Here is a 22278-nt window from a genome sequence, read left to right on the forward strand (position 1 = left end):
CACCTCCAGGTCTGGCTGATGTATTCTGCTGCTCAGGGCTCCTCCGCCCAGTGGATGGAGCCTGAAGGACTGGCCATGCTGAGCAGCTGTGTGCCAAAGCCCATGCTTCTCGCCATGATAGCAGGCTTGGCCAAGCCAGAACCTGCCCTGGGAACACCACCACCACTACCCCGGCAAGCTGGAGGAAGCTCTTGAGGCTGGAACACATGCAGGCTCCAGGGCCACTCTCTAGGCCAAGGTCCAGCTCCTCCCAGCCAGTCCCAGGAGTCTCTGGTGGAGATGTTCTCTACGGCATGAATTCATCTGCTGTTTCACATGCAGCAAGCTGGTTTGCAACGCTCTGTTATGGGCACAACCGAAGCTGCATTTGCACAAAGGGAGGCCAATAGGGCCAGGCGCTGACTTTTGTCAAGCCTGCTTAGGCCAGTGCCTGATTTCTGTACCACCCACCTGGGGGATTGTGTATCATGGGCTAGGGAACAAAACCACACCGCTTGCTTCTTGGTCTGTTTATTTTAGTTATCTATTAAGCACTCCAGCTGCTCACATTTTGCCAACTCCTCACTGACCATGGGACTGCTAAGTAGGGCTGCGCATGGACCCCACAATCAGCTTTGGACTTTCCGAACAGGGCCCAACCTGCCTCGGAATGATCCGGACCTCCCTCAATCCAACTCGGTCCTGGATCCAAAGCGAGATTAAAAGGTCCAAATCGTGATTCGGATCACACATTTTCCCCTTAGCCTTGCATTGGGAGAAATAAATGCCTATAACTTCTTTATTTTTCAAGATAGAAACATGAAACTTGGTGACCTTACAGATGTCATTGACCTACTCATGTGTGTAAATTTTCATACATATATGTTCAGCAGATTTCTCACTACGAATTTTTAAAAATGTGATTTTTCAAGGAAACATACAGCCACTAGCAGAGCAATTTCAGAACCTGTCTTATCTAATCAAGAATCAGCAGACACTGTACCTTCCTAATCCCTGCGTCTTTTGAAGTGCAAATCTCCCCTACTTGAGTCTTTTGAAGTTAACTCATCCGTTCCTTCCCATTCAGATAAGATGACTGCAGTACACACCGGCTGACTGCAATACACACCTGGCTGGGAGCAATATGGGGAGAGTAAATGATTATAGTGAAAATCATTTTTAAAAAATCCTAAAAATCAGGGGATGAACAGATGTGCTTCAAACTTGGCATGCCTAAAGCCCTACATAGGTCCTATCATGTTGCCAAGTTACATGTCTTTACCTTTAAAAATGACCATGTATTTTAAAAATAATAATTTTAAAACCTCAAACATTAAAAAAATCCTAAAAATCAGGGGTAGAACCAATGTGCTTCAAACTTGGTATGCCTAAAGCCCTATTTGAGTGCTATTGTGGAGCCAAATTTCATGTCTTTACCTTTAAAAATGACAGAAAGAAATGCATTTTTGTAAATTCCCATCTGTAGTCCTTGAAAAAGATGTCCGAATCTCCAAATCGATTTTGGATCGGTTTGGACCTCCCCCAATCTGCCTCAGATCTGTTCTAGAAAGGTCCGAATCACCCCAATCCACTTCAGACTTCGGATCCAAAGCGGATCTGCTAAGAATCTTGCCTTGTCCCTGGGGTGGGGTACATTGTTCCCCATTGTAGACATGGTTAAAAAAAAAGACTTTACAATAATACATATTTGTTGTTTTGTTCTTCTAGTTTTTATCCTTAAAAACAAAACAGGAAAAGAATCGGGAAACCATTCAGTATATGCATATGGTTAGGCATATGCATATGTATATGGAGATGCAGGTCTCTCTCAATACACATATGCTAGATATGTATATAATCAAAGGAGAGTAAGGAACATCGGCTGATTCTGTCTAACCAGAACCCATGGGGGGGAAAGGCCGCTGCCCCAAAGACATTGCATGGAGGCAACCTTACCATAGGGATGGATTCCCCCCATACACACACACATTATTCCTAGAAAAGAGTGGAGGGGGGGGGCAGGGGAATGAGAAGAAATGGTGGAACAAGAATCTCTCAGACCGGGCCAAGACCCTCCTTGTTCTACATGGCATGGCTGTCTTCACTACCCAGGGGGTCCACTGGGGGCCCTGCTTCAGCTACAGGGCTTTTTGCTACAGGCCATCTTATTCACACCCCACCCCACCTCCCAGCTGCATAAGCATCTTCTCCAACTTCCATTTCAAGAGGAGAAAGTTAAGACACTTCTGTGGGTCATCTGAGGATAACGGAAGCCAGACTTGGTTTAGGACAGAAATTACACAGGACTCAAGCAGCAAAACATCTGGGAGGGTGGAGCACTACTGCCCCATGTCCTGGGGAGTGGTGCGGCAATCCAAGGTTCATCAGCCACCCATGGCTCAGTCTCTCCATACAGCGGCAACCTTCACGGGTCCCTCCATCTGCTTCCAAAAGCAGGTGTATTTCTGCAGGACACAGCTTGTGATCCCTTTCGAACAGGTGTGTTTAATGTGATGGAAGCCTCAGGCGCTTGCTTTGGACTCTTTGAAACAATGAAAACTTCAAATGAATTCCCAGGCTGGGCTTGTCCACTAGTGACTCCCCTAGCTCAGCACAGCTTTCCCTGCGCAGTTAAAATGGACTTGCAGAAACTTCTGCAAGCATCATTGTGCCCCCTTGAAAGCAGAGGCTGCAGAAAGAAAAGAGCCAAAGGAAAGTCCTGGTAGGTGCTTGGTCAGTCGGTCCGTCTGTGTGTCTGTCTGTGTGTGTGTGTGTGAGAGAGAGAGAGAGAGAGAGAGAGAGGAAGAGAGAGAGAGTCTGTCTTACACTTCCCTCCCACCTTGGGGTGCCTTTTTCCATTTTTCTTTTATAATGCCACTTTCACAAGGAGAAAGAGGAGGGCAGAGAGGGCCCCGGGGAAGGCGTGCTGGCTTCCTGATCCCTTTGTGTCCACAAACGTCTTCTGTTCCGGCATGAGAGCTGTGGTCAGCGATTTCTGCAGGGTGGAAGCAGGAGAAGACAAGAAGAAAGGGTCAGTTCAGCCATGCAGCCCCAGGGCTTTTCCATGGACGGAAAGGGCTGCTTCTGTCCTTCCGAGCACACAGAGAGACTGCCTTTGATAGGTGGTTACACTGCCAGGAAATTGGCAGCTGCCATTATTTTACATGATGGGGGGGGGCAGAAGAAGAAATAAAACAATCTTTGAGAGGCTAGAGCTAAGGTGCTTAGAATCATAGAAGAGCAGAGTTGGAAGGGGCTTACAAGGCCATCGAGTCCAACCCCCTGCTCAATGCAGGGGGGAATCCGCACGTCGTTCTCAGGGCGCTTCCATCCGCCCCCAGTGCACCCCGAAAACGATCGTGTAACTCGCCTGTAAAAGAGCCGAGGAAGAAGCGCCCTTGCTGCTGCTGCCACCGCCGCCGCCACCCAACTCCCTCCTCACCGGCTGGGACGGAGAGCTCGGGGGAAGAAGGCGGGGTGGAGAGCTTCTTCCGCTCTCCACCCGGCCTTCTTCCTCTGAGCTCTCCGAGCCGGATGGAAGCGCCCTGAGAACGATGTGCGGATTCCCTTCAGGACTCCACCCTAAAGCATCCCTGACAGATGCTTGTCCAGCTGCCTCTTGAAGGCCTCTAGTGTGGGAGAGCCCACAGCCTCCCTAGGTAGCTGATTCCATTGTTGTACTGCTCTAACAGTCAGGAAGTTTTTCCTGATGTCCAGCTGGAATCTGGCTTCCTTTAACTTGAGCCTGTTATTCCGGGTCCTGCACTCTGGTATCCTGGCCCTCCTCTGTGTGACAACCTTTTAAGTATTTGAAGAGTGCTCTCATGTCTCCCCTCCGTCTTCTCTTCTCCAGGCTAAACATGCCCAGTTGTTTCAGTCTCCCTTCATAGCGCTTTGTTTCCAGACCCCTGATCATCCTGGTTGCTTGTGGATGTTCTGGTCCAGTAAGTCCCTGCTCCAAACATGGCTCCTTAGCCACAAACTCACACAGCATCCTTAGAGAATTTTATTTATTTACTTATTTATTTTATTACATTTTTATACTGCCCATCAGCTATGTCTTTATTGCCGTGCAGTGCACAATTAAAACCATAAAATACAACAAGTATAGATAAATTTAAAATGTTAGAAGTTCAAAAAGGCAAGAGGTGCCTCCCTGTCAGCCTCCGCCCCTCACCCTCCACAAAATGTACCAGACTGCATGGGTGGCCTTGTCTGCTTTGCACGCAGAGGGGCCCTGGGGTGGCCTTCCAGGGGAGCCTTGTGGAGCCTGCAGACAGGTGCCAGCACAGTGCCCAGCCTCCACAGCTCGAAGGATCTCAGCTAGCAGGCAATGTGGGAGTTCTCTATGCTGATAGCCAGAGGAAACCACAGAAGGGAGCCGGGGGGGGGGGGCTCCGCCATGGCGAGTCCCCAGAATGAAAAGGAAGCAAAGGCCCCCACCGTTCTAAGCCTCAGCCTCCAGCTGCTTATAAAAATGGCCGCTGTTGAGCTACGGTAATACTGTGGAACTCGTCATCCATGATCTACTCAATGAGTTCTATAATTGTGTAACAAGTCAAACCAATTTCACAAAAATTACCACAGGCATAGGAAATTAAAAAGTGCTGAAAACTGGCACATTTGTACTTTTTACTTCAAGCTGTGGCTCGGCCTATTCTGGTTCCTGACTTGGAGCTAAGCAGAAGCAGGGAAGAGCAGCTGGCCCAGCTCAAGTAGGAGCTATAAAAGTAAGCCAGATTCCCAGGGAGCGAGCGAACAGGGAGCGAGCTAACAGGAAGAGCAAACAGGAGTTTGACAGGGGGAGTGTAGGGGAAGAGGAGACCAAGGACAGGGGAAGAAGAGAAGCCTCAAGGAAACCCAGGAGGCTGCCAATTCAAAGAGGCCGTGTGCTTGCCATGTGCTCCTGAGTGCTGAGTGAGAGGTCGGTGTGAATAGTTGCTGCAGGAGCTGAAGGGGGAGTGGCCTGATTGTCAGTTGGACTCAGCAATCAGTGCCTAATTGCTGTTGATTGTTGTTGGCATTTCAGTGACCTCATTCTGGTTCCTGACTTGGAGCTAAGCAGAAGCAGGGAAGAGCAGCTGGCCCAGCTCAAGTAGGAGCTATAAAAGTAAGCCAGATTCCCAGGGAGCGAGCGAACAGGGAGCGAGCTAACAGGAGTTTGACAGGGGGGGTCAAGGGGGAGGCCTCTTAAAAATAAATAAAATAATAAAAAATAAAAATAAAAAAGAGGTGGGGGGGAAAAAAAAAAGAAAAACATAAAGAGAAAAAAACCCCACAAAACCACCACCAAACAAAAGCAAAAAAACCCCAAAAGATTACTTTCCCTTAAGACATACTCATATAGTTGTGTACCTTCAGAGAGGACACAACAAAGCAAAGGCAATTCTACTATAATCAAAAAGGAAAAAAACCAAAGCAGAAATCGACAATATGGATGGAAAGGAGTCCCTAGAGGTGGTGACCTGCAAAGGGTGTGCAATGTTCGTGTTTCTGCCTGAGCTCAACATGGCGTATACCTGCAACAAGTGCAAGCTGGTGGCACTTTTGGAAGAAAAAGTGAGGGGACTTGAGCGGCGAGTGTCCACCCTCCAAGGAATAAGAGAAGTCGAGGAGTTCTTAGACCGAACGGTGGAACTGCAACAGCAACAAGAAGCACATGAGATTGAAGAACAACAGCCAGCTGAAGCAGAAGTGGAGTATGCTGAGGGGAGGAAAGCCAATGAAGAGGAAACTCCTTGGAAAAGAGTGACAGTTAGGAGAGGAGGAATTAGAGGGCGTTCTGCACCGGTGGGGCCATTGGAGTTAAGCAACCGCTTTCAGCTTCTGGAGAATGAGACTGAAGGACAGTTTGCAGAGGAGGAAGTACAGGAGACACCATGCAACAGTGACCAAGGGACAGAAGGTAGGTCAACCAAGAAGAAGAGAAGAGTAGTCGTTGTGGGAGACTCCCTGCTGCGTGGGATTGAAACCCAAGTATGTCGTGAAGACCCATGGACTCGCCAGGTGTGCTGTCTCCCTGGAGCACAGATTAGAGATGTGACTGAAATGTTACCGAAGCTCATAAAGACAACGGACACATACCCCTTTCTTCTCATCCATGTGGGAACAAATGATGTCGCCAAGCAGAGCTATGAAGAAATCATTTCAGACTTTGAAGTTCTGGGAAGGAAACTGAAGAACTTTGGGGCCCAGGTAGTTTTCTCATCCATCCTCCCGGTTCTTGGAAGAGGATTAGAAAGGGAAAGAAAAATACTCCGGATGAACGACTGGCTTCGAAGGTGGTGCCGTCGTGAGAGCTTTGGATTCTGGGACCATGGGCTACGCTACTTGGAACATGGACTGCTGGCAAGGGATGGGTTGCACCTCACAAGGGCTGGAAAGAATGAGTTCGGCCACAGCATGAAGAACTTCATCAGGAGGGCTTTAAACTGAATCTTATGGGGGTGGGAGACGTAAATTTTGAGGCAACAATGGATGAAGGCCAATGCACCACAGTACAGAGAACAGCTCCAACAGTGTCCCAAAATAGTGTCTGCAACAAGGTAGGAACAAAGCCAGACTATAAAACACATGGTCTTCGATGTCTATATACTAATGCCCAGAGCATGGGAAACAAACAGAATGAACTTGAACTCTTATTACATGAAGGCAAATACGACTTGATAGGTATAACTGAAACTTGGTGGGATGACTCCCACGGAATATAGCAATTGAAGGATATAACTTGTTCAAAAAGAACAGAAGAAATAGAAAGGGAGGTGGAGTTGCACTATAAGTTAAAAATACCTATCCCTGCACAGAAATACAGGCGGATGAGATTGGGAGCCCCGTCGAGAGCGTCTGGATTAAAATAAATGGGGCTAGGAATAAAAAGAATATGATAATCGGAGTCTACTACCGACCACCCAATCAAGGAGAAGACGAGGACGAAACTTTTGAGAAACAAATTACCAGTGTTTCAAGGAAGTGTGATGTAGTAGTGATGGGGGACTTCAATTACCCTGATATCTGTTGGGAGACCATTACTGCCAAAAGCGGCCCTTCCAAGAAATTCCTGACATGTATGGGTGATAACTTTCTCCTACAGAAAGTGGTGGAAGGAACTAGAGGATCGGCAATCCTTGACTTGTTATTGACCAATAGGGATGACTTAGTGGATAAAGTGGCAGTTACGGGAACTCTGGGGGAAAGTGACCACGTCATACTTGAATTCTTGATTATGAAGGAGACAAAAGTCGAGCGTAGCCATACACGTACTCTGGATTTTAGGAAAGCTGATTTTAATAAACTCAGAACTATAATAAGTAAGGTCCCGTGGCAAGGGAGCCTAAAGAGAAAAGGAGTGCAGGATGGGTGGGAGTATCTAAAAAATGAAATTTTAAAGGCACAGTTACAAACAATTCCAACAAGGAGAAAAGATAGAAGACAACAGAGGAAACCAATGTGGCTCCACAAAAAGCTTATTGATGAACTGAAAACAAAAAGGGATACATATAGGAAGTGGAAGGAAGGCCAGGCTACAAAAGAAGAGTACAGACAAGTGGCGCAGAAGTGCCGAAATGGCGTCAGGAAGGCTAAAGCTGTGAATGAGCTGAGATTAGCGAGGGATGCTAAAAGCAATAAAAAGGCTTTCTTCAGATACGTGAGTAGTAAAAGACAGAGGAAAGAAATGGTGGTTCAGCTGCTTAATGAGGATGGCAAATTGATAACAGATGACAAAGAAAAGGCTGAAGTGCTCAATTCCTACTTTGCCTCGGTCTTCTCCCAAAAGCGGGTCTATGACCCCCCTGGAAAAAGTGAAGCAGAAGTTGAGGGGGCAGGATTGCAGTTTGAGATTGATAAAGAAATGGTCAAAGAACACCTAATTTCCTTGAATGAGTTCAAATCTCCAGGGCCCGATGAACTGCATCCAAGAGTAATGAAGGAGCTAGCGGAAGAACTCTCAGAACCTTTGTCTATTATCTTTGCAAAATCATGGAAGACGGGTGAGGTGCCGGACAACTGGAGGAGGGCTAACGTTGTCCCTATCTTCAAAAAGGGCAAAAAGGAGGAACCTGGAAACTACAGACCAGTCAGCCTGACATCCATCCCTGGGAAAATTCTGGAGCAGATTATAAAGAAGTCAATCTGTAAACACCTTGAAACCAATGCAGTGATTACTAGAAGCCAACATGGATTTGTCAGGAACAAATCCTGTCAGACTAATTTGATCTCATTTTTTGATAGGATAACCTCCCTTGTGGACTGTGGGAATGCTGTGGACGTCATATATCTTGACTTCAGCAAAGCTTTTGACAAAGTACCACATGACATTCTAATTAACAAACTAGCTAAAAGTGGGCTAGATGGAACAACTATTAGGTGGATCCACAGTTGGCTACAGAATCGGACTCAAAGAGTACTTATCAATGGAACCTTCTCAAACTGGGGAGAGGCAACGAGTGGGGTGCCGCAGGGCTCAGTCCTGGGCCCAGTGCTCTTCAACATTTTTATTAATGATTTGGACGAGGAGGTGCAGGGAACGCTGATCAAATTTGCAGATGACACAAAATTGGGTGGGATAGCTAATACCCTGGGAGACAGAAACAAACTTCAAAGTGATCTTGATAGGCTGGAGTGCTGGGCTGAAAACAACAGAATGAAATTTAATAGGGATAAATGCCAAGTTCTACATTTCGGGAATAGAAACCAATTGCACAGTTACAAGATGGGGGACACTTGGCTCAGCAATACTACAAACGAGAAAGATCTTGGAATTGTTGTAGATCACAAGCTGAATATGAGCCAACAGTGCGCTATGGCTGCAAGAAAGGCAAATGCTATTTTGGGCTGCATTAATAGAAGTATAGCTTCCAAATCACGTGAGGTACTGGTTCCTCTCTATTCGGCCCTGGTTAGGCCTCATCTAGAGTATTGCGTCCAGTTCTGGGCTCCACAATTCAAGAAGGATGCAGACAAGCTGGAGCGTGTTCAGAAGAGGGCAACCAGGATGATCAGAGGTCTAGAAACAAAGCCCTATGAAGAGAGACTGAAAGAACTGGGCATGTTTAGCCTGGAGAAGAGAAGATGGAGGGGAGACATGATAGCACTCTTCAAATACTTAAAAGGTTGTCACACAGAGGAGGGCCAGGATCTCTTCTTGATCCTCCCAGAGTGCAGGACACGGAATAACGGGCTCAAGTTAAAGGAAGCCAGATTCCGGCTGGACATCAGGAAAAACTTCCTGACTGTTAGAGCAGTGCGACAATGGAATCAGCTACCTAGGGAGGTTGTGGGCTCTCCCACACTAGAGGCATTCAAGAGGCAGCTGGACAACCATCTGTCAGGGATGCTTTAGGGTGGATTCCTGCATTGAGCAGGGGGTTGGACTCGATGGCCTTGTAGGCCCCTTCCAACTCTGCTATTCTATGATTCTATGATTCTATGATTCTATGATTCTATGATTCTATCATCTATTTCTTTGAAATTTTGGCGAAAACTACTGATGCACATAGAATCATAGAATAGCAGAGTTGGAAGGGGCCTACAAGGCCATCGAGTCCCACCCCCTGCTCAATGCAGGAATCCACCCTAAAGCATCCCTGACAGATGGTTGTCCAGCTGCCTCTTGAATGCCTCTAGTGTGGGAGAGCCCACGACCTCCTTAGGTCATTGGTTCCATTGCTGTACTGCTCTAACAGTCAGGAAGTTTTTCCTGATGTCCAGAGTGGGACATCTGTCAGGTTTATCAAAGATGTGTGTCTTTCATTGGTTTCGTGAAGTTCTGAGAAGCGTTTTAAAAGATATTAAGGCCATTTCGCCCCATGAAAGCCTATGTCAGCAACTGCTGGAAAAGTTATGTCAGGCATGCTCAGTTTCACTCTGAAGCCAGAATTCTGCCAATACTCCATGGTTTTCAGAAGAATCTTATTACAGAGGTCTCCTATGTTCAATGTCTCTTCCTCTGGCTATGGAACCTCACTGGGTGAAACTACATGTTAATCCGTGGATTGAGTCCCTAGCATGTGTGGGGCAGAGTAGGGAGACTTTAATCCTTCCCCCACCATTGCTGTGGTCCCACTCTGGATCAGGCCTCCCCATGCCAAAAATTGCATTGCCAAAAATGCATCCAGGTATAATATAAATTGCATGAATAGGACAAAGGGTTAAAACCCCTACCCACCACTCTATAGCCCTGATTCATATAAGGTCCCAAGAGCTTACTTTTGAGTAAACGTGAAGAAGAAAACCTAGCTACCTCTTTAAAGTAACATGCAGTTTGACCCTCAGAGAATTTGGAAGGCGAAGAGCAGAAGGCTCAGTGCCTCACACCACCCTTCTGAAAGCAGAAATGCAGCAAAAGGGGCCCAATTCTTGCCCTGACTTTGGGTGTGATGGGAAAAGGACATGCAAGGATTGTGTCTCACACTAGGGCTATATTTGTACATGACACTGAACATGCAGTATCACTCTATGTACCCTAACCCTAAGATGCTTCTGAGAATCTGGCCCCATCCAGCCATTCTCCTGATGTGCAAGCTCTGCATGTGAAGAAAGGAAGTGGGAATGGACTCACTAGTTCCATCTCCCCCTCCCCCTCCCCCCCCCCCCGCAATTCTCATCACTTTCTAGATGTAGAGCGTGACTGAGTGCAGCCTCCTCTATGTGTGTTCAGCCCGAAATGTCAGAACCCTGATTCTTGAAATGGAATCATGATGACCATCCGTTAAGTAAATATAACCCCATGTATCATATAAATAAACTTGCAAGAAAGCAGATTAAAAGACATTGGGAAGAGGACCGCTATTACTGTAATTATACATTTCCTTTTTCAAAAACCAGGGAAATTCAATGATCGAAAAACCTGCCGGTATAAGACTGCCTCACTTTGTCTTAAGCTCTACAAAGCCAGGAAGCTGGAAGCTAAGGCTGACATTTCATTGACATGTTCCATGATCAATGAAGATACGATGCAATGCCACAAACTGCGCTGGCTAAGAACTTGCGCTCCATGCACCCGCACATTTCCTGAGTTAGCGACGGTGCCCTACGTTTTCCTGGTCCTCTGCTGCCTTCTGAAGCATCTGGCCTTAATGCTAGCAGAGGGCTCCTTCTCGCTGTTCAGCCCATCCTGCCAGCTCCTGATGGAAGAGTCCTCTAGCAAAACAGAAAGGCTCAGATGCTTCAGAAGGCAATACAGGACCAGGACAAAATGGAGCAACTGCTGGTGCCAGGCACTCCATCCTCCCCACCTGCATTTAGGCCTGAAAGACCCAGGAAAAGTGGGGCTGGTTTGTGACACTGCATAGCATCATCACTGATCATGGGGCGAGAGGGGGGAAATGTTGGTTAAACACCAGCCTGAGATTCCAATTTGCTGGCCTTGTGATGCTTGAGCCGACATGAGGTCGCCTCAACTCTGATCTCAAACCAGCAAGGTTTTTGATCACTGAATGGATGAACAAATAGTCTGAAGTGGTGGAAGGAGCTCTGTCCCCCTTGATATCTGCAATAGGATGATAGTAGACCTTGCAGGCCTATCGTTGTAAGGATTACTGATATCAGGCATGTGGGCTTTGAGAAACTGAAATGTGCTATGTTGGCATTATTATGCGCAAGTGTTCTTATTAGGCTGGCCTAAAACTATGGGGCTTCAGCCTATATGACACCTTGGCACAAAGGATTCATGTTCTGTTTGCACCTCCGTGACCTGCAGCAGTCTCCTGACAGAAGAGGGCCATTCAAGCACATAACCCCTGAAGTGGCAGCTGTGCCTCTTCTAGGGTGACCATATGGAAAGGAGGACAGGGCTCCTGTATCTTTAACAGTTGCATTGAAAGGGGGATTTCAGCAGGTGTCATTTGTATGCATCCAGCACCTGGTGAAATCCCCTCTTCATCACAACAGTTAAAGTTGCAGGAGCCCTGTTCCCTTTTGTATCTGGTCACTCTAGAGGGCAGGGCTCCTGTGGCTTTAACTGTTGTGATGAAGAGGGAATTTCACCAGGTGCTGCTGCATGCCTACAAATGACACCTGCTGAATTTCCCTCTTCATCCCAACTGTTAAAGCTGCAGGAGCCCTTTCCTCCTTACCCTAGGGTCACCCTAGCTGTCTCTTCACCACTGCCCCATCACATCTGAAAAGTCTGGGAGATGTGTTTCTGCCAGGCTCTCTATCACCCAAAGGGAACCTTAAGCAAGCTGGGGAATGTCCCACTGGAGCCTTGCTTAGACAAGGCCTGGCTTCAGTCACCTCCCACATACCTCTGAGAAGCATGGACTCTGCTGTTTGGACTTGTTTAGCTTCGGTCCGCTTTCCTGTGGAGACAGAACAAGACCCACATTTAGGAGTACAAGTGAGAGATCTCCAGTGCCCCAAGGAAAGGGAACTGCTCTCCATTCTTTTGGGGGGGAGGGGGGGAGGGGTGCAAATGCAGCTTGTTGCGATCAGAGTGAAAAGGTATCCAGGCTGCTCCCACCCAGCCACTCTCACTATTGCTGCCTTTGGAGCTGTCTGCCTGCACTCCCGCAGGGCAAGGACCATCTCATTACAGGCCTCCTGCACACAGGCCACTGTGAGAACCGAAAGGTGGACAAGGTCAGCCTTTGGCCTGACTCAGCACGGCCCTCCTTATGTCCTTGCATCTCACAGTCCCCAACATCAGCCTGGGATCCTGAACTGCTTTTCAAAACGCAAAAAGCAAAACCATCTAATTAGTCCAGGGTTTGGGGAAACTGGTGCAAATATACATTTCATTCCAGGAAGACCCTTTAAAAGGGTTGCAGACTTTTTCATTTAGGACAAACCTTGAAATCAAAAATGTGCCTCAGCATAGTGCATAACTAATCGAGTTGATTAGTTGCGTTTTAATTCTTCCAACTGGCACAGAAAGATAAAATACAGAATATTTACAAATTAGCTTAAAATTACTTGCATTCCAAACTTTAGCAAGAGCATCATGTCAAGATTAGCCCAGTTGATGTTCCTCCCCTGGCAATTTAGTTAGGAAATGAATTGTCAACTGAATAATGCTGGGACATCTCTTTGCATAGTACTTGCATTGCTATGAGGACCATCTGTGTGGTTTAACTATGGTGCAAAAGCGAGGGGAAGAAGCACCACCAAACAGAGGAAAATTGGGGAGCAAAGCTCTGGTGCTTTGAATCTTTGTTTTTATTTTCAAATCATCGATGTACTCACTCTACACGTTTCGGACAAGTGTCCTTCATCAAGAGCTGAAGAAGGAAATATAGGAGAAAAACATCAAACAGCAGTGCTGCGGGTCAAAGTCAAACAGCCCAAACAATAATAAAAAGAGAGATAAAACTTGATTACAAAAGAAGCTCTTGGCCTGAATGCCAAGCGTCCGTTTCTCCGAGGATTTTTTGAGAAGCAACGGGCGCATGGAGTTCAGGCCAAGAGTTTCTTTTATAATCAAGTTTTATCTCTTTTCTAATATTATTATTTGGCCTGTTTGACTTTGACCCACGGCAATGCCGTTTGATGTTTTTCTCCTATATTTCCGTCTTCAGCTCCTGATGGACACTTGTCCGAAACACATAGAGTGAGTACATCGAAGATTTGAAAATAAAGATTCAAAGCACCAGAGCTTCGCTCTCCATTTTTCCTCTGGTTTAACTATGGCCCAGTTCATTTCATTTCATTTCATTTCTTGCATTTTTATACCGCCCAATAGCCGAAGCTCTCTGGGTGGTTTACAAAACTTAGAACTACAACAATATTTAACAATATACTAATCAACAACATCATCACAATAATACCCAAAATATACTAAATAAAAGTTTACAGCAAAACAAACCAGATAAGAAGATAAAAAGAAAAGAAAAGAAAGCTTGGTTGGAAGGAACAGCGTTTCTCCCCCTGAAGCAGCGCCTCCCTTCAGCTCCAGCCTTGCTTTTAAAGTCTCCAGGTGGGGGGGGGGAGGGGAGCAGGTGGAATAGCTCACCCTTCGTGGCACAGCATTCCTCCCCCCGAAGAGGAGAAACACAAGAGGAGATGATGGTACTGAATGAACTGACATGTAATAGAACCAGACAAAATTCAACATGGCAGCTGGATTGTTTGCAAAAATCGTCAGCCCACATCAGAATGCACCACTGAAACACAGGCCGTTGCTAGATGGGGCTGTAGCGCTTACCGGCATCGTCCTAACAGGTCCACATGACGTTCACCAGGATCTGTGTCCATCCTGTGTTGAAACCTCTGTTGTCCCGTGTTTTATGAATCGGCTTTAAGCCCGGTTTTTCCATCAGAGCGTGCTAATTTGGATGCGGGCAGTGGAGGTGTGGGACGAAATGAGGTCAGCATGGTTCCGGCGAGGTCAGCAATGGTCAGGAAGAAGGCGTGCTAAGGTGAGTGGCCAGTGGTTTCAGCCAAACCTCATCCTCCATTTGCGCCCCGTGTGCAGCTGTGGCAACGGCACGGCTGTTTTTTTTTTACTAAACGGGTCCGCTTTGCGCACGAACGGACGAACGAAAAACTGTCTGGTGAGTTGTTGGGGGGGTGTTGTGGATGTGTGGGTTATGTGGAGCTTGGTACCTCTGTGTGGGTAAATTTTCAGGGAGGCGGGCATCCAACTTTAATGGGAAGTTGGCCTGTCGCGGTGGGCAGCCACAGGTACCGTCCGATGTAAAGGTGAGTGGGGGAATGACGGGCACGGTAGAGGCAGGCAGGGCTGTGTGCCTATGGGGGGGGGGGTACGCAGCAGCTGGGTGTAAGGGGGCAACAGGCGAGGGTGGGCAACCATCTTCCATCGGCCACACGGTGGCAGGCGGAAGGTTAGGGAAGCATCAGCCGAATGGGATGTGCACGTGCCCTGGGGCCCCTTTGCACTGTGTCAATACACTCCCCTATCCTTCCGACTGCATTTGCTGGGTGAGTGGGGGGGGCGGAGTGACGGTGGCAGGCTGCTGACGCCGGTTTCGTACCTCCGCTGGTGCGGAAACTGATGAGCCCCCCTTCTTTCTGCTTGGCCCGTGTGTAGGTCGGTGCAGCAGCATACCCCCATCAGTAGTTCTTCCTCCCACTGCCACCGTCTGGCAGCCACCACCGCACGGAACCGCTGATACTGCGCTACAGCCCCGATGTACATGGCTGCGCCCATCAGAAGGGTGACAATGGCTACCTCAGGGAGATTTTCCATAGCTTCCCTGCCTTCGCTATCGCTCCCCCCCCACACGCGCACACACAGCCGCCTCTCCTTCCCGCATATGCTGCTTGAGCACCATGCGCTTCTGCTGGCACAGCTGGTTCAGAGCTGCTGCCATGCCTACGCCCAGATGTGGGATGGCTCCGTGGGATGGAGGCGCAGGGCCGGTCATCGCCGGAAATGCTCAGAGGCCAGATGGGAGACGACTGTCCTCAGATCACAATGCATCTATCATCACCCCCGAAAGCAAATGACAGCATCTCTGCCTTGCCAATGTTGCCGCTCAACAATGCCACTCGTTCCCATCCTCCTGCCACCACTGGCCACGCCCTCTGCGGGTCATCCCCCAATGCCAACTGGCTCCCCTGTGCCCAGCCCGGGGGGTGGGGGGAATGAGACAAAAGCAGCAGCGGCACTTCAGCCGCCGCCAACCACTGCGGATTGCGCTCTTTCGCACTTGCGCAAATCGCACCGCAGATGGGAAACACACACACACACACCCGAAAATCAGGCCGGTGTGGCTCCGCATCCCGTGCTCAACCCGACAGCACCACAACCGGAACAAACTCCCGCAACCACCCCCCTCCAACGTGTGGACCATGAGGCGTCACACCTATGCAGGAAAACCCGCTTTCACCCCTCCTCAAGCACGGAACACCGGTAGGTCTAGCAAGGCCCACAGTCCCCTGTCAGCAGGGTTTGCACACGTACAGGGAAGGGCTGTGGTGTGGCACCCTTTCCAGTACACCCCCAGATCCCATCATTCCCATCCCACTGCTTCTCACCGCCTACTCATTCCCATTGCCCCATCATTGCTGCTGGCTGCATCCTTCTCATTCGAATTTCCAGCCAGAGTCCAACCGAGCCCTTCCCGCTGCCCAGCAAAGAGCAGCAAATCAGACTGGAGGGAGAATCCTGGTTATCTCGATGGAGATGTCCAGTCCAGGTGAGGCACAGCCCTTCAGTGCTATTTCCAGGAGCTGGGAACAGTGTTTGGGTGGGGTGTCAGTCACAGGGCTGCATCGCAAATCAGTGCTGCAAAGATGTAGTGATCATTTGGGATGGTTGGGTAATGACACGTTGCTTACCTGTAACTGTGGCTCGAGTGGCCATCTGTGCATCGCACTTTATGGGGCTCTGTGCCTGCACAGAGTCTCGTTCAGAACTTCCAATAACTGAGAAGCGTTTTAGGCAGGAACCCTTCCCCCACCGTCGTGGGAAGCCCAAGTAGCTGCTTTGCAGAAGTCTGACAAGGAGACTCCTCTAGAAGAGGCCGTTGAGGTTTCCACTGCCCAAGTGGAGTGGGCTTCAATTTAGGATGGTAGCTCTTAGTTGGAGATTTGGTAGGCTAGTGCAACTGTCTACCTGGTCCATGCTGCTATTCGCTGTGATGAGACTAGGGAGCCAATCTTAGGGTCTCTATAACACACAAAGAGTCTTTGAGTCAATCTGAAAGGTTTTGTTCTGGATTTGCAAAAAGTGAGTTGCCCGTCTGATGCCTAGAGTATGGAGCTGTTTTTCAAGGTCGGATTTTGAACCGGGAAAGCACGCCGGCAGCGATATCGCTTCATTGAGATGAAAGTCTGATGCTACCTTAGGTAGGAAGGCAACATTGGGGCGTAAGGATGCCGATTCTTTATGAAAGATTAGGTATGGTGGATCTACCCTTAGTGCTGACAGTTTGCTGACTCTCCTGGCTGAGGTGATGGCGACAAGAAATGCCACTTTCCACGATAGGAATTGGAGGTTGCAGGTGGCTAAAGGCTCAAAGGGTTTAGTCACGAATGCCTTTAGCACTAGAGGTAGTTCTCATGGTGGCGCTTAAGGTTTGAGAGGCGGAGCAAAATTGTTCACGCCCCTTAGGAAGGAGCGGACTAGTGGGTGCGAGAATAGTGTGAAGCCATCGATTGGTGAGGTGAACTGGAGATTGCTATGAGGTATATTCGGATGAGCATTTTAAGCCCTTGTTAAATAAATGGGCAAGGAATTGGAGGACATTTGTGACTGAGCTGTTGTGTGGGTCAAAGTTGTTCTCAGTTGCAAATTTGAGAAAGGCCGTCCATTTTGCAGAATATGACCTTTTTGTGGACGAACGTTTTGCTGTGTTCAGTATTACCTGGACTTGTCTCAGGATGGGAGAGAGTGGTCCATCCCATGTAGCCTCCATGCCATTACTTTCAGTGTCCTGATGTCTGGGTAGTGGACTCTGCCATTGCTGTGGAATAGGAGATTGTGAAGTGGTGGGAGCCGTATGTAGTGTCCTTGGGATAGCCTGAGGAGTGTGGGGAACCAGATTTGTCTTGGCCACCACAGGACAATGATGATGCAGTTTGTCTGTTCCCAGTTGGTTTTGGATATTATCCTCATCAGTGGAGGGAATGGTGGGAAGAGGTAGAAGAATGTTCCTGACCATTGAAGGGAGAACGCACCCCCTAGCAAGGATCAGCCGATTCCTCCCCTGGAACAGAAGGTCTGGCAGGTTTGATTATGTTCTGTGGCGAATCGGTCCACTGCGGGTGCACCCCATTCACAAAATAGGTTGTTTCAAATGTGTGGGGTGAGTTCTCATTTGTGGGATTTTTTTTCAAATGACTCAGAGCATCGGCTAGGATGTTGCTCATCCCTGCAAAGTACTTTAGTGTGAGGTTCACTAACATTGGGGAATGTGTACCCCCTTGCTTGTTCAGGTGCCATAGCCCAGAGGTACTGTCCATTAGGATTTGGATGTGTCTCCCTACAATGTCTGGTTTGAAAGAGATTATCGCTTTCCATACCATGAGGAGCTCTAGAGCATCGATATGCAGCTGGGTTTCGTGGTCTGACCAATACCCTTGTATCTAGAGAAGTCCGCAGTGAGCTCCTCAGCCTCGTAGGGATGCATCAGTTGCTATGAGTCTGGTATGTGTAGGGCAGAGAAATGGAACACCCTGGGTTAGATTTTCTATGTCCATCCACCATAGTAGGGATGAGTAATTTTGGTTGGTATACTCAAACAGTACCAGTGGGCATCGGATTCGAAGTCAAAGACTTCCACTAGCCATAGCTGGAGGCGTCTCATGCTTAGTCTGGCCCATTCCACAACCGATACCATTGCTGCCATGTAGCCAAGTAGGCACTGGACAGTATGTGCTGTAGTTTTCCTGTTGTGGATGAGTGTTGATGCCATGGTGATGATGCGTCGTGCCCAATCCATGGGTAGGTACGTGCGGCCGGACAGTGAGTCCAGGATTGCTCCAATGAATTGGATGGTCTGTGATGGGAGGAGGTTGGATTTTTCGATGTTGATACAGAGGCTGAGTGACTCCAGGAGATTCAAGGTAAGATGCAAGGCACGTTCTGTCAATTGTTTGTCTGGTGCGACAACAAGCCAGTCATCTAGGTAAGGATAGATCTCCAGTCTGCTGGTTCCAAGGAAGGCGCACACAACTGACATGCATTTGGTGAAGACCCTGGCTGCCAATGATAGTCCGAATGGGAGGACCTGGAATTGGAATATGCCGCTTCCCATAGCAAACAGGAAGTATTTCAGATAAGTAGGGTGGATTGCAATGTGAAAGGAGAAGCGGAGAATTTATTGCCACTAGCCATGCTGCATGGGGATGATGGGTGCTGTAGTTCAACACATTTAGAGGCTACCAAGTTGAGCAAGGCTGATGTATATACACAAGGTGATATAACTACCATGTCACCATCACGGTCAGACTTGTTTAGTGGTGGATTTTATCTAATCTTTTAATTTCCTGCTAATGCATGAAACTTGGCCCTCATCTATACAACAGAGGGATGGCTCCTCATTAAATAAAAACCCAATTTTTCATTGATTTGAATGCAGCAGCAACAGCGATTTATTTCCTGAATTATTGTTATTATTTTATAGTGAGTTATTAATGCACACACGTGCATTATCACATTATCCCATATATGATGATAAAGAGTAGAAGCCAACAAAGCTATAAATCTTATCTGCAGAGCTCCACAGACTAATATAACACACAAACCGAATGGGAGCCGGAGTGGGGGTGGAATGAGGCTACAGAGCGAAAGGAAGGAGGATGGCTGCCTGTTTCCCGCTTTGTTCCCATCATTACTCCCCGTAAGGAAATTCAAAGGAAAGCTTCCACAAACCAGGAGCGGGGGTGGGGGGGACAAGGCTACAGAAAGAAAGGAAGGAGGCACCAGAAGATGTCTCCTCGTCTGGCTGCCCGTTTCCCTCTCTTTCTTTCTGTGAACCACCCAGAGAGCTTCGCATATTGGGCAGTACAGAAATGAGAGAGAGAGAGAGAGAGAGAGAGAGAGAGAGAGAGAGAGAGAGAGAGGAATGAATTTGTTTTAAGAAGTTTTCTCTGCTTAGCTCCACAGAGAGACTTCAACCTAAAATTGGCGCGAATGAAGGAGGCAGCAGATTGGTGCAAAATTGGGAAATGGGCCAATCATGTTATCCTACCCTCAAAGCTCTGCCCACATATCAAAATCCGACATAATTCCCCCAAAGACACGCAGCCATAATACGGTGCAAACTTGGACCCAATCTAAAAGTCACAGAAAATCACCAATGCGAATATGTGCATTATTGCAGTTAAAACCCAGCACTGAGGCAAATGGACGGCTGCTTCATGTAACCTAAAATATGAATATGCGCATTTAGGTTGGGGTAAAGAAGCTGTATAGACAAGCCCTGGGATTCTATTTCTGTGACTGCCTGAACCAAACTGGGGGAAGGAGTAATTCTGGATCCAGAAATGTCGAGTGCAAGGTGTGATTTTGTGGGGTGGGGGGCATGAATAAGTTCTGTACTATAATCCTCATTTTTCCACCCAGGAGTGTGGAAGCAGGAATAACCAGAGCAGGGATTGGCCCCTCTTTCCAATGGACTAACCCTCCTCCTCACTGAGACCTCTATGGACATGTTGGGGGTGTTGGGCTGAAACGATGCACTCCGACACCCACCAACATGTCCCTAGAGGCAAGCAGACACATTTTTGATAGGCCATGCTGGATTCTTCTGGGGGCGGGGGAGTGGGAGCTCGGTAGTTTTGAGCCAATCCTTGTCAATGTCCTATACAAAGGAGGCTTTCCTTGAGCAAGAGGCAAAACCATGGAGCTCAGGGTTTGACCCAACAGTCCTCAGATAACAAGCTCTGGTAACAAACATTCCCATTTCCGTGGCAAACCGTGAATCAAGCAGCCAATGGGGCAAAAGTTGTGCTAATGGATGGAACAACATGACTGCTCATGGCCTGCCCTTTAGGAAGGGACAAATTCTGCCCTGGAACGCAGCAGAGCTGCCCACAAAAGCAGCACTGGGCTTCTGATGCGCTGCAACTCTAGCATGAAATTGAGCTGCTGATTGTCTCATGCAGCGGTAACAAGAAACATAAGATGTAATTTCTCAGGCATGCCGGATCTAATTAGGGGCTGCCCAAGGGTGACATTGCTGCCTTTGCATCTGTTCACTGGGCGGAGGGGAGACTCTGCTCCAGCAGCAGATGAGAGAATCTAAATGGCCAACAAGACCACAGAGAGCAAGAAGGACTTCTCCAGATAATTCATTTTGGTGCATGGCAGTGGCAATGTCTAAAGCAGCAGGGAATTTGAACCTTGTCCTGGAGCTCATCAGAGCTGCTACATGCAAGTATAAGTGCTTCTGTTGTTTATTCTCACTCTTGGAGTCCTCCTGCCCCTCTTGCAAGTGGGATCACTTCTAAGGCTTGCCACAAAAACGTGGTTGAAGCTGCTGATACAATTCTAATTCCCAAGTGCCTACTCCTAGCAAGGGACAAGACTCCGCAGTAGGAACAGAAGCAGAAGAGACTATCTCCTAAAGTCAACTGAGAAAAATTCACATCCAGAATGAATCTCACACATCATAGATCTGTTGATCTGAAAGGTCCCTCAAAGGCCATCTAGTCCAAACTCTGTCAAAGTAGGAAATCTGCTCCTACAACATCCCTCATAGTTGGGCCATCCAGCCTTTGCTTAAAAACCTCTAATAAAGTAGAGTTCCCCACCTTTCACTGTAAAACAGTTTGTACCACTAGGAAATTCTTCCTAATGTTACATCAACATCCTCATTTTAGTGATTTGAACCCACTAGTTTGGGTCCAAATCACCAAAAGAAATCAAATTTGCTCCATCATCTCTGTGAAAGCCCTTCAAATATTTGAAGGCAGCTATCAAATTACTTCTTAATCATCTCCTCTCCAGGCCAAACATATCCAGTTCCTTCAACCTTTCCTAATATTATCGGTCTCCAGCCTGGTTGCCATTTTTGTCACTATCATCTTAACTCATTCACTTTATTTTATATCCTTCTAAGCTGTACTGGACACTGTACTCCATGTGAGATCTGAGCAAAGCAGAATAAAGTGGAACTGTTACTTCTCATGATATGGACACCAATGTACCCATCCTGAATCTGTACACATATTTTCCCTATCTAAATGCATTTATCTTGACTGAAGTTCATTTTGTTAATTTTGGCCCAGTTCTCCATTTTGCCAAACTCCTTCCAGTTTGGGGTCATCTGCAAATTTCCCCTATACTGCTTCATCCAAGCTATTCATAAAAATGTTGAATAACACTGGACCCAAGCTAGAAGCCTGCAACACACCACTTTTCATTTCTGTTCAAGCTGGTGAGGAGCCATCAGTAACTTTTAGGTATGCTTCATCAACAGCTTCAAATTCACCTAATAGTAGCATCATATTACCAATTTGTCAACAAGAATATCATGGGGGAGCTTTTTGAGAACCTTGCTGTAATCAAGATATACTATGTCCACAGCACCCCCTTTATCAACCAAGCTAATACCAAAATAATTCTACCAAATAAATAAAATAACAACTGTATCCCAAAAAGAGATGTGGTTAGTTTGGCATGAGCTGTTCTTGAGAAACCCATGTTGGCTCTTTGTAGTAACAGCATTATTTTCTAAATGTTCACAGGCTGATTGCTTAATTATTTTTTCTATAACTTTTCATCCAGTTCTGGGCACCACATTTCAAGAAGGACGCAGACAAGCTGGAGCGTGTTCAGAGGAGGGCAACCAGGATGATCAGGGGTCTGGAAACAAAGCCCTATGAAGAGAGACTGAAGGAACTGGGCATGTTTAGCCTGGAGAAGAGAAGATTGAGGGGAGACATGATAGC

The 22278-nt window shown here is 47.5% G+C and overlaps 1 protein-coding gene across 3 annotated transcripts in view; it reads right to left on the minus strand.

The window, feature by feature from the left end:
• Positions 1-501: 501 nt before the first annotated feature.
• Positions 502-22278, minus strand: part of GFRA2 (GDNF family receptor alpha 2) — a 118248-nt gene continuing 96471 nt past the window's right edge. For 2 of the 3 annotated variants that reach the window (XM_063139105.1, XM_063139106.1), the window contains exons 8-9: positions 12225-12278; positions 502-2974 (exon numbers count right to left, since the gene is read on the minus strand). In XM_063139105.1, coding sequence (XP_062995175.1) covers positions 2846-2974; positions 12225-12278 — 183 coding nt within the window. In that variant the 3' untranslated portion in view covers positions 502-2845. The remainder of the gene's footprint in view (positions 2975-12224; positions 12279-22278) is intronic. The other variant, XM_063139107.1, reaches the window with a different exon arrangement.

The sequence above is a fragment of the Elgaria multicarinata genome, chromosome 12 (assembly GCF_023053635.1).
Source record: "Elgaria multicarinata webbii isolate HBS135686 ecotype San Diego chromosome 12, rElgMul1.1.pri, whole genome shotgun sequence".
Taxonomy (NCBI): Eukaryota; Metazoa; Chordata; class Lepidosauria; order Squamata; family Anguidae; genus Elgaria; species Elgaria multicarinata.